We start from the raw sequence: 12,125 nt of genomic DNA on the forward strand, positions 1-12,125 counted from the left end.
TATATTTTAAGTAATGGCGATTTGTTGATGATTGCATATATGCTAAATGTTTGGTGATGATTATTTGATGAATGAATTGTGACAAACATGGTTATGTTTTGTTGTTGGTTGAACATGTTGAATATTGATTGTTGGTGGTGAATGCACACATTCTAATTTTGAATGTGATATTGTCGGTGAATGCATGTATGTAAATTAAAGGTGATATAGGATATTATATCCAATGGTGTTTGTGAATGTGTGGTTGAATATATGTATTGGTGTTAAGTCATATATTCATGCATACATAGTTGATGATGTTTTTGTTGCATCAAGAGTTGACGACTTTGTCGTAGTTGATGGTACCGTGTTCATGTAGGAGTTGTGTCTAGGCGCATTACATACATTTGGTGAATTTGTTAAATGCGTCATATTTGATTATGTGGTTGGTGAACTTTGGTGACTTATACACATTGGTGAGTTTGGCGAATTGTACACTTGGTGATATTTGACGAAGATGTGTACTTGTTAATGTTTGTGGTTAATGGTGATACTTGTACAATTGATGATTTTAATTGATGATGTTTATTTTAGTGAGAATAATGAAGTGTAATTTATCTGAATGTGATTTTATGACTTTTGGTGATGATGACTTTCTTGCTTATGCCTTGAAATGATGAATTGTATTTGTTGAGTTGATTAGGCTAAATGAAAATAAGGTGGGAAATCCTTTCATTGATTGATGTTGATAAATGATGAGCTTGTGTCGATGACTTGACCAGGGATTATATATGCTTACTATGCTATGTTAGAATTGTGATAGCATGATGTGTATGGAATGGGGGATAATAATCATGTGATGTTAGTATTCTAGGAGGGATGGGTATGTATATGTGTTATGCATGAAATCCTTGAATGCTTATGTTTTGTTTAAGTTGATTATGATTGATGTAAAGCTAACCCCCAGTGGTTTTGACCACCTACCTGTTTGTATGAATGGGTAGACGAAGTGCAGGATTAGTTTGCTTTTGGTGAGTTGCTTGGTGATTGCTTGGATAGTGGGAGCTAATCTCCGTTATCGGTTTATAGAGTCTTAGATTAGGCTCTGATTAGGTGTCAGGTTTTGGAGATTGCATGTATTGATATATTTGGAGTTATGACATGTATTTTTTAGATGTATGATTTATATCTGCTGCGACTGTTGAGAATTTTTTTATATATGCATGTTGATTTGGTTTTTGTTGAAGACGTAGCGTCTATTTCTTGAATATTTATATTATTCGCGTGTTTTATCACTTTAATAGAAATAGGGCGTTACAGGGATTACATCAAAAAAGAATATGAGGGAAATGAAAGAACCAAAAACATGCAGATACTCAACCTAATTCGGGAGATCGAGATGCTAAAAATGAAGGAGGCGGAAACCATAAAAGAGTATGTAGATAAGTTGCTGGGCGTTGTTAACAAGGTGAGATTACTTGGTAATGATTTTTCTGATGAAAGAATTGTGCAAAAAATTTTGGTTTCTGTGCCTGAGAGATATGAATCAAAAATTTCTTGATTAGAAGAAACAAAAGATTTGTCGAGCATTTCCTTGGTAGAATTGGTGAATGCATTGCAAGCACAAGAACAAAGGAAAATGATGAGAGAAAAAGTGTCCATCGAATGAGCTTGGTATGTGAAAGCAAAAAATCCAAGAGGAGGCAACAACAGGCAAAATGATGATAATTTTCAACCATGTGCAAACTGTAAAAAAGACAAACCATCCTCAAATAAGATGTTGGTGGAGGCCTGATGTCAAGTGCAGAAAATGTGGCAACATGGGACATGTATATTTTAGCAACCAACACTTTTTCTCTTGGGAAAAAATACCCATAGTTTTTGTTTTTGGAAAAATTAAAACTAAAGGACATAAATGTAATTTTCAGTTAAAGGTCGTTTTTTTTTATTTTCATTTCATTTTTCGAGAGCTTTTCCTGTCCCCTTCATTCTCTTTCTTCCTTCTCTGTTATCCCCTATGAAGAACAGATACGACACGACACTGACACTAACACACCGACACAGCTAATAGTTTGAAAAAAATCACATAATTCAGTGTAATTATAAGTGTTGATGTCGTGTCGGTGTCGGACACGACATGTGTCCGAGACCAGGACACGCCTAATCCGAGTGCTTCATAGGTTATCCTTCTTCGCAACTCTCTTGAGTTTACGTTTTCGGCGGTGGAGCCGTTGTGAAATATTCCAATATTCCCGTGGTATGCCAAAAAGCATCGACTAAATAGGTCATTTGACCTACCATTTCACTGAAGACCTTCTTCTCTCTTGCACATAATTGTTTGCTCCTACAAAACCTTTAACCATGAATGTCGACACAACCAAACCTTTCTTTTGCTTATTTAAATCACTAAAATGTATTAAATTGTTTATTTAGTATAATCATTTTTTTAAATAGGTTAGAATATGATAATATAATCAAATCAGTTCTCACAATCTTGCTATTGTTCAATCCAACAATTATGTTTTCCTATAGAATTTGAGAATGGCCTGGAGAAACAAGGACGAAGGAAAATAAGGATTGAATATACTTTATACCGTCACCAAGAGAGTTGGATGCTTGAATGTTCAATTCACTGAGATGCCAAAAAGCTAGCTACAACCCCTTTCTAGCATTGCAGGTTTTAACTTCAATGAAATGTCCCGCAGCGGCATCGACGTCGGAAATATAAACATAGCAGGGATAACAGAGAAACAAAGAAGGAGCGGCACCAATGTCGGAATTGTAAACCATATGAGGGATAACAAAGAAGCAGAGAAGAAAGAAAGAGAATAAAAGCTCTCGAAAAAATAATAGAAAATAAAAATAAAAATAAAAACTGACTTTAAATGAAAATTACATTTATGTCCTTTTGTTTTAATTTTTCCAAAAACAAAAAATATGGGTATTTTTTTCTAAGAGAAGATGGCATATCAAGTGAGAGGAGTAACTTAAATGAGAGATGAGAGGAGCTAATATCATCCGATGGATCAAAATACACGATCATGATTAAACTCCACTAAAAAAGAATCGACACACTTGAATACACAAAAATACGTTTCCTTTTCTCTTGAAATGTACTGCTTCCTCTTCAATTATTTTTCATGGTTTTCTTCCTCTCTCACAAGTCTCAAGCATACAATTTTTTTAATCTGCATTTGGACTTGAGTGGTATGCCCACCGCTTTATCATGAATACTCAAATTGATTTACATGGCTTACGATTGACAATAATAAAAACTCATTTGGCTTTTCAATTTTATCTCTAACATTGCCTTCCACTTAGGCATGGCAACAAAACTCATACTCGTGATTACCCGCCCAAACCAAATCCAATTTGACAGGTTTTCCCCATTTTGATTGGGTTTGGGTATGAGTTTGGGTTTTCTCCGATTTCAAAACACGGGTATGGGATGGGTAACAGCTATATAGGTACCCACCCCGAACCATACCCAAACCCGTCCTGAATGCATAAAATTACTTTATGGTGATATGCCATGTTATTTTGTTTGATAATTGCCGTGTTATAAAAATAACCATTGATATTCAAAGGAGCAACTAAATCAATATGTCTAACAAATGTTAATGTGAGCATATTGCTGGATAATGTATTACAACATTTCTATAGGGGTTGCAAAAAAAAAAACTTATATTTTTTATTAAAAAAATTATTCAATGCAGGGATGGGTTGGGGATACTCAAACCCGTCGTGGACGGGGATGAGGTTCAATTTCTCATCCCCGTTGGGTATGGGTAGGGTAACATATAAGTATACTAGATAGCCACCCGTGCGCCGCACGGGTCCTATCGACTGTAATAAAGACCAATATGTAATCTTTGATCTCTGATGAAATATAATCATAGAAAAATGTATATCGTAGAATAAAGACCAATAGGTCTTATCGACCTATTTTGTCAACCCATGCATTTAACTATAATATAAAGGAATAAAGTATATCATAGAAAAAGAACAAATTAGATGTTAATTAAATAGTAGAATACAATTTTATTAACATCATCATATTTAATCATTCATTGAGAAATACTTCTCCATAAACCACATTTGATGTCATAGTAGTGTCATAGAAAAAATGTTCTTCAAGTTAAGTTTTTAAAGTAGTTTTACTTAAGTTTTTTGACCATTCAAAAGTTGTTTGAATTTGAATGAAGTTGACATTGAAAATGGAAGAGCGTAAATTTTCATTGTTAAGTTAAATGCTCAAAAAATTAGTTGTTGGTTTAACAGCTCAAGTGCTTTAACAATAGCAATTTCTTTAATATAATGTTCTAAAAATTATATCAAGACGAAATACCCTCCCATTTCTTATCATGATATTGATTAGCTTCTTTTCATTATTTATTGTTTCTATGTATGCCTTAGCTGTAAACAGCCACCATTGGTCGAAATCCAAGGAATTGCATTTTTACCTTAATTTTAATCGAATAAAAAATAGTGTGAATTTGCTTAGTCACAACAAAATAAAAGAGTAACTTACTTATTTTTATCAAAGAATTAGCTTATTTAGTTGCTGGTTTAGCATCTCAAGTGCTAAGCTTCAACAAACCAAATTATGGAATGGAAAAATAACTTGATACTTAATTAAACTAAAATTGTCACCAACAAAACAGTTCTGATAAACTTGGACAACAACTGGAACAACAACAACACAATGCAAAATAAGGAGTCAACATGATCCAAAAATAAAACAAAACGAAATAAAAACTTCAGGAAACCAACATAAAAAGACTTTGGAAATCAACTTCAGCAAAATCCCAGCTTCATGCACTCCAACCTTAACTGCTATAAACCTGCACATATACTGTTTCATTGTTGCAGCAGCAGGTGCCCCTAGCCTGATTTTCACGCCTTCATACAGGTTACGCTCGTCCACAAAACGCTTCCACTGTCCACCAATCCTGCAATGGTCATAAGGAGCAGTTCCAAATATCAAAATGCACTCCCACACATTGCCACAACCATCAACCAATTTAACTGAAGTTGCTCCTCTGTCCAACATCTGCTCACAATGACCTTGATAAAGCAGCATCTGTTTAAGAAAAATATTCACATCATTAATAACTAAATCAGTTTGAAATTTGAAATGATTAAAGGAACTGAAACAATAACCCACATCTTCTGCGTCATACTCAAGAATGTAAGTCCTATACTTCAATTTCAGCTTGTTGATAACCTTGTCCATCTCAGAAACAGAGTTAGTCATCAAAGGACCTGTCAAATAAACGAAAACAGAATAATGTTAGGCACAAATTAATAGTTTAAAAAACGACAAAGATGAAATCAGCATGTTACATACCAGAAAATCTAAATTAAAGATCTGGTGATATCATAAAGAAAATCTAAATTAGTTGTTAGTGGATGTCTTACAATTTATATAGTATATTACATAAGTTTTAAAGTTCTCCTTCATAAAAAATCAGTTTTAAAGTTTGTTTGAAACATATGGTTACCAAACATGAGGTTATTAATTTCAGAAACTTAAATATATTAATTGTGGATGGTATAAAAACATGCTAATGATAAGGAAATATGAACCTCGGAATAAATACTTCAAATATACTAAGTAACTCTACCAATGATTAATAAAGTGAAAATGTTGAATGAGATACAGATCAAATTTCCAATCACAGATAATTTTTCAACATGACACTTACTAAAGATTCAGCGATAGATATAAAGATAAAGACCAAAATATTAAACGACGCTCAAAATGTAACATGAACCAAACACATTTAAAAGTTTAATGCCAACAAAAACCAATGGGTAGCTACTTAAATTTCCCTTCTGGTGGCTCATATTCGTAGAACACTCACCGCAATCTAGAACATTATCATTAGCATATTCTGCAGCACTTGACGACCTCTTTAAGCCTTGTTTGCTCACCGAAGTTTCAACCACATCTGAAATGGTTGACGAATCACCATATTCCAACGCTCCCTGCAATCAATAACCAAATATTATCAGAAAAATATACATACATACATACCTAAATACAAACAAAAATAATGGGTTATAGCACATGTATTACCACATCCTTAGCAGACTCAATACAAAGTAGCAAACATTTTGAATTTGATCTCCAAAATCAGGACCAAACATAGTAGGTAGCATAGCAGCCCCCTGAACCAAAAAAATGGTGTATTAAAATCAGAAAACGGTAGTAACAACGCAGGTGATAATAAAAAAAAAATTATACTTACATGCCCAATGTTATAATCTGCAATATGTTCCATATTGCAATCTCAGTTTATTGATAACCTAGTATAATTCGGTGACAGAATTCGCAATCAATGGTGCTATTACGGAAAAAAAAAACTTAGTATTAGCAAAGAGTTAGGCAGTGAAGCAAAGATAACATATCAACAGGAAATTAGACCAGCCATAAAAAAAAAAAGCCACTTTCCCTCAACAAAAAAAAAAAACCACAGAACGAACGACTGAACCTCGTAAAAAAGAAGCAGATGCTTCAATCGCCGCCGTCGTGCAAGTTGTTATCAGCATCCACATACTCTGTCGCCGCTGTGCGTAATGCTTCTATCGTCAACGTCTCTGCAACGAAATGTTTTCGCCGCGGCCGTGAGCAAAGTTTCTGTCGTCTCTGTGAGCAAAGAGGTCCTATCGCCGCCGTGCACACCTCGTCTCCGTGAGCAAAGCTTCTCTCAACGTCGAAGCTTTTTCTGTCGCCACTGCCGTGAGCAAAGCTTCTATCGTGAGTGAGCAAATTGGTTTGGCCATGGTGAATGCAGCAAGGTCGTGGAGAGAGAAGGGGGTGGACGGTGGCATTGGGAGAGTGCAGAGAAAAGGGGGTGGAGATGAAGAATCGTAGAGAGAGGGAGAGAGAAAGGAGGGTTATGCAACACTCCGTATTGAAAAAAATTGTTAGGATTTTGGGATTGTTAGGATTTTGGGATTAGTATTAGCGGATTAGAGGAGGGAAAATAGGGAAAAATTGTTAGGGTTTTAGGATCAGTATTAGCAGAATAGAGAAGGGAAAATGATTAGGTTAAGTTGCTGCATAGTTAACAAAATTAATAAATAAGGATATGACCGTCGTATTCAGATTGCGCATCTAGTTTTAAGTGAATTGATAACAAATTTCGGATATGACCAGAATTATAGCAAACATGATAACAAATTTCGGATATGGCCAAAATTATAGCAAACTTCATATCATATAAATATAGGGATATATATAAATATGAAATAGTTGTTTCGAAAAACAGAAGAGATAAATATGAAATAGTTGTTTCGGAAAAATAGGGCTATAGATAAATATGAAATTGTTGTAGGGCCAATTTGTTTCGGAAGTAGAGATAAATATGAAATAGTTGTTTCGGAAAATAGAAGAGATAAATATGAAATAGTTGTTTTGGAAAATAGAAGAGATAAATATGAAATAGTTGTTTCGGAAAATAGAAGAGATAAATATGAAATATGATCAATGGCTAAAATTGAATGGCGCCTAAATGTGCAAGATCCAATGGCTTAGAAAAGTGGAGGGAAAAATGGGGGGGAAAATATTAGGGTTAGGGTTAGCTTTAGGGGTTAAGCTTTAGTAAGTAAGATTAGAGGAGGGAAAATAGGGAAAAATTGTTAGGGTTTTGGGATCAGTATTAGCGGAATAGAGAAGGGAAAATAATTAGGTTAAGTTGCTGCATAGTTAACAAAATTAATAAATAAGGATATGACCGTCGTATTCAGATTGCGCATCTAGTTTTAAGTGAATTGATAACAAATTTCGGATATGACCAGAATTATAGCAAACATGATAACAAATTTCGGATATGGCCAAAATTATAGCAAACTTCATATCATATAAATATAGGGATATATATAAATATGAAATAGTTGTTTCGAAAAACAGAAGAGATAAATATGAAATAGTTGTTTCGGAAAAATAGGGCTATAGATAAATATGAAATTGTTGTAGGGCCAATTTGTTTCGGAAGTAGAGATAAATATGAAATAGTTGTTTCGGAAAATAGAAGAGATAAATATGAAATAGTTGTTTCGGAAAATAGAAGAGATAAATATGAAATAGTTGTTTCGGAAAACAGAAGAGATAAATATGAAATAGTTGTTTCGGAAAATAGAAGAGATAAATATGAAATATTTGTTTCGGAAAATAGAAGAGATAAATATGAAATATGATCAATGGCTAAAATTGAATGGCGCCTAAATGTGCAAGATCCAATGGCTTAGAAAAGTGGAGGGAAAAATGGGGGGAAAATATTAGGGTTAGGGTTAGCTTTAGGGGTTAAGTTTTAGTAAGTAAGATGAGAATCGGGTATGGCCCGTCCCCATCCCCTGTCCATTGCCATGCCTACTTCACTCAAAAATCAGTTCAATTCATTTCCTGCCCCTTTGTTGATAATCACTTATATGGATAATTTGTTTATTCTATTTTGAAACTCATTCACCTAGATCCTTCTAACCTTTATGTTTCTTCAATAACTGACTGTGTGGATTCCGATATGAGATTGAGAAAAAGTTGTGTATCAAAAGTAGGGATTTGGAATTTTTCTATAAATTAATTGCTGCACAAATGATATATAATATATAAATTTGAAATGCTATCACGTTAGTAATATTTATATAAGGATGGGAGATTCATATGGAAGGAGGATGAAATTTCAAAGAATTGGACGTAGCAGAAAGAGAAAAGCACATATGGGATACAAAAGAGAAGGTGAGGAACCGAAAGAGATAAACACAAAAAACCCAATATAACCTTACCCATTTGATTAGATCCAAGGGTTGAGATTTAACCCTCTCACCTTCTCATAATAAAGAGACCTCTAATTTGATATATATATATATATATATATATATTTCCATTATTACATATTTCAATGAATGGGTTTTCAATTGAACTTTAGATTAAATCTTTTTGGAATTGAGGGTTTATTTATCATTTTCTAAAATGTTTGTTTTAGTGTGGAGGAAGATAGCGAAAATCTAAATAGAATTCCTTTGAGGAGGGGTAAAGCGAGGAAGGAGATTAATTGGGTAAAGTTTAACATGGTTTGGCAACCAACATATAAGGAAGGTCTTGGGGTGAGAGACGTTAGATTGGTAAATCTAAGTTTACTGACAAAATGGAGGTGGCAGTTGTTGCAAGGGGGTATTGTTGAGTTATGGAAGGAGGTGTTTGTTGAGAAATATGGTAGAACGATTAGTGATATGTTAGAGGATGGTAGGTTTCATTTTATGTGTTTTACATATAGGCGGTGGAAGGATATTGTATCTATCGATGATGGTGCCAGTTTAAACTGGTCCAATGCGGAGTTTGTGAAAAGAGTGGGAAACAGGGAAGGTATGTTCTAAGACCTCTCATCCCTCCTTAATTGATACAATTTGTTGACATGTCCTGCTTTAAAAAAAAATTGTATAATAGAGGATACAATTGAAAAAACTAATCAAGACCATGAAACAGTTTAGATTGACTTATTTGAACTTATCTTATAACATAAGTTTCATGTTCGTTTCGAAGAATTTATGAAAACAACTTATGACAATTTTCACATGCTTTAACATTACAACAATTACAAAAATAATTTAACATTATTTTCTCTTTTCTTATAAAAATAGCTTATGAATAAGCGTTTCTTATGATAAGCATTTGTGCTATAAACTAAAAATAAATTGTTTATACAAACAAGCCCTGTATCGAGAATTGAATCACAAATTATGGTATAATTTATTTTCTTTCAGATGCGATAGTCCTCATAAGACGGATGAAGTATATTTCAAAAATGTGTCAACATTACCCATGAATAAAGAGTGTAAATAAGAATTTTTCTTTATAAAATTTTCAAATCTCAATAGGGATGAAATTCAAAATAGAATTTAGAAGCACAATTTGACTACCAAGGCTAATATACTTATGACCCCATGTATTCAACCTCCTAGTCAAGTGTTACAATAAAGGTTCCCACATTGTCACCCTTCCAGGATTTTCCTCCACCGGTAGCCCCAAATATTTGAACGGATTTCCTTTGTTATAATTCAAAAAATTACATGTCATATCCATAAACTCTGGCGGAATATTAACACCAATTAAACAACTTTTTTAAAAAATTAACCTTTAAACCTGGAGCCATTTTAAATCCTCTCAACAATGCCTTCAAAGTCCATAAATTTATGGGAACAATTTTGTTGTAAATGATACAAAGAAAGAATTTTTATATCAACAAGAAAAATTAAAGAATTTTTTTTTTTTTTGTATTTCATATTTGAGATTTTTTTTATTGTAACTTTAAATCTTCAAATGGAAATATGACATTAAATTTACTTCTAGCATTGTTTTATTGCAATTGACCAGAGGGATTTTTATTTTGTGGAAGTATTTCACGTTGAAAGGGTTTACGTGTTCATGTCAGCAATTTGTTTCTAGGAGAGGTCTTAGAAAGTTAGAACATACTTGCTTTGTAATTTTAATATATTCTACAAAAGCATTGTAATTTTAATATATTCTACAAAATTATGACGAAGTTCCGATTTGAATTAAAGATTTTAGTTTTTAAAATATTGGACTAAATTCCTTCAAAAAAAAAATATTGGACTAAATTAGTAGGTTTAACCAATTAAATCGCGATTTGCTTAATTTGTTAGAGGACTTTTTTTTTGGTAGTGTTTAATATTTTTTTTGGTAGTGAATTTGTTAGAGGACTTTATTTTATTTGAATCATCATGGACTAGTCCAAGTCATTTTGAATTAGATTGAATCCCAATTGAATAATGTCTAATTTTTTCAGATTTCAATTTTTTTTCTTAACTAAACATATTATTATATTGTTGCCCAATTTTCTGTACGTTAAAAAAAAAAATACAAGAATTACCCAACTTGTCATTGTCAGTAGATTTTTATCTCACAGATTTCTTTTTCTATTTATTTATTTATTTATTTATTTATTAGTCATTTAGTTCAATCATAATTCAGCTGATTTAATGTAGATGTTTTTCTCATTAGGCATTCCCCTTACAATTAGGACATGAGATAGAGAGGGAGAGAGAGAGAGAGGACTCAAATTATTATTTCATTGCTAAATCATCGAACCATATAGCATCTTGATATTTGCTATGGCTAGAACATAAAATAAAAAGTAAATCCTCATATTCCTACCCGCTTCCACCAAAATGAGCCTTTAACTTCTTCACTTGATCAAGATCAATGAGAGTAGTTTGTGAAACTAAATTAGAAGGCAATTTATTGCCAAACAAAAGAAAATCTAGTAAGTGAACAGTAGGATTTTCACTACTAAAACCAACATAAGCAGTAGCTACTCCCTTACCAGAATTAAGGACAAAATGTAACATCCCTTGTGGAACAACAAAAAGATCACCTGGTTTCAATACCTTGGAATACACTGAAGTAGGTGTTATAAATCCAGCGGTAAATTCACCTTGAACTAGTATAATTAATTCGGTAGCATCAGGATGAGTATGCATTGGAGCTGATCCACCTTCGTCTATGTCAACCCGCATCGCTGAAATTCCAAGTCCGTTAAGGGCTGGGAAATTGGTTACACTTGCAAGGGTGGCTCCAAGTTTGAAAGTGTTGTTGGTTTTTCCAGCGACGAGGCCGTGAAAGACGAAATCGTCGGATGTAACTCTTGCAAGAGGTTTGCAGGGATAACCCGAATTTGTGTTTGGAGCCTTTAAATCGGCAACACAAAAATCATTGACAGAAGCTTGAGAAATAGTGAATGAAAAAAAAGTGAAAAGAAAAATTGTGTGAATAATCTTCATCTTGTTATTGGATGAATTACTGATTATTGGAGTTGGTATGAGCTAATGTTCCATTTGGCTCACTATTTAAAGAGACGTATAAAGGGATAAAAATGCAAAAGAAAAGCATTCAGTATTCATTCAACATTCTTTAAAAAAAAAGTATTCATTCAATATTTAAACATTTATTTACATATACATATTCTAATTTCCTTATTAGTCCTCATAAAATGCCAAAGAAAGCATTCAATATTAATTTAAGGAAAATGTTCAAAATATATATATTGTTCACACCAACATTTTCCAGTCAAAATAAAAACATTGACCGAACTTTTTCTACAATTGACCAAACTTATTTTGCC

The 12,125-nt window shown here is 33.1% G+C and overlaps 2 protein-coding genes across 2 annotated transcripts; both read right to left on the reverse strand.

The window, feature by feature from the left end:
* Positions 1-4,583: 4,583 nt before the first annotated feature.
* Positions 4,584-6,960, reverse strand: LOC146904164 (uncharacterized). The gene is made up of 6 exons (XM_085731205.1): positions 6,477-6,960; positions 6,234-6,329; positions 6,062-6,153; positions 5,847-5,970; positions 5,147-5,244; positions 4,584-5,062 (listed from the first exon to the last, which is right to left on the reverse strand). The coding sequence occupies exons 5-6, from the start codon at positions 5,234-5,236 to the stop codon at positions 4,700-4,702; spliced, it is 453 nt and encodes a 150-aa protein (XP_085587331.1). The 5' UTR covers positions 5,237-5,244; positions 5,847-5,970; positions 6,062-6,153; positions 6,234-6,329; positions 6,477-6,960; the 3' UTR covers positions 4,584-4,699.
* Positions 6,961-11,056: 4,096 nt separating this feature from the next.
* Positions 11,057-11,858, reverse strand: LOC146904165 (germin-like protein subfamily 3 member 1). Its single transcript, XM_085724202.1, has one exon. It carries the CDS (start codon positions 11,782-11,784, stop codon positions 11,155-11,157), a length of 630 nt encoding a protein of 209 aa, XP_085580328.1. The 5' UTR covers positions 11,785-11,858; the 3' UTR covers positions 11,057-11,154.
* Positions 11,859-12,125: the final 267 nt, after the last annotated feature.

This window comes from Medicago sativa, chromosome 7, assembly GCF_051527215.1.
Source record: "Medicago sativa cultivar Bolivia chromosome 7, Bolivia_mono, whole genome shotgun sequence".
Lineage (NCBI taxonomy): Eukaryota > Viridiplantae > Streptophyta > Magnoliopsida > Fabales > Fabaceae > Medicago > Medicago sativa.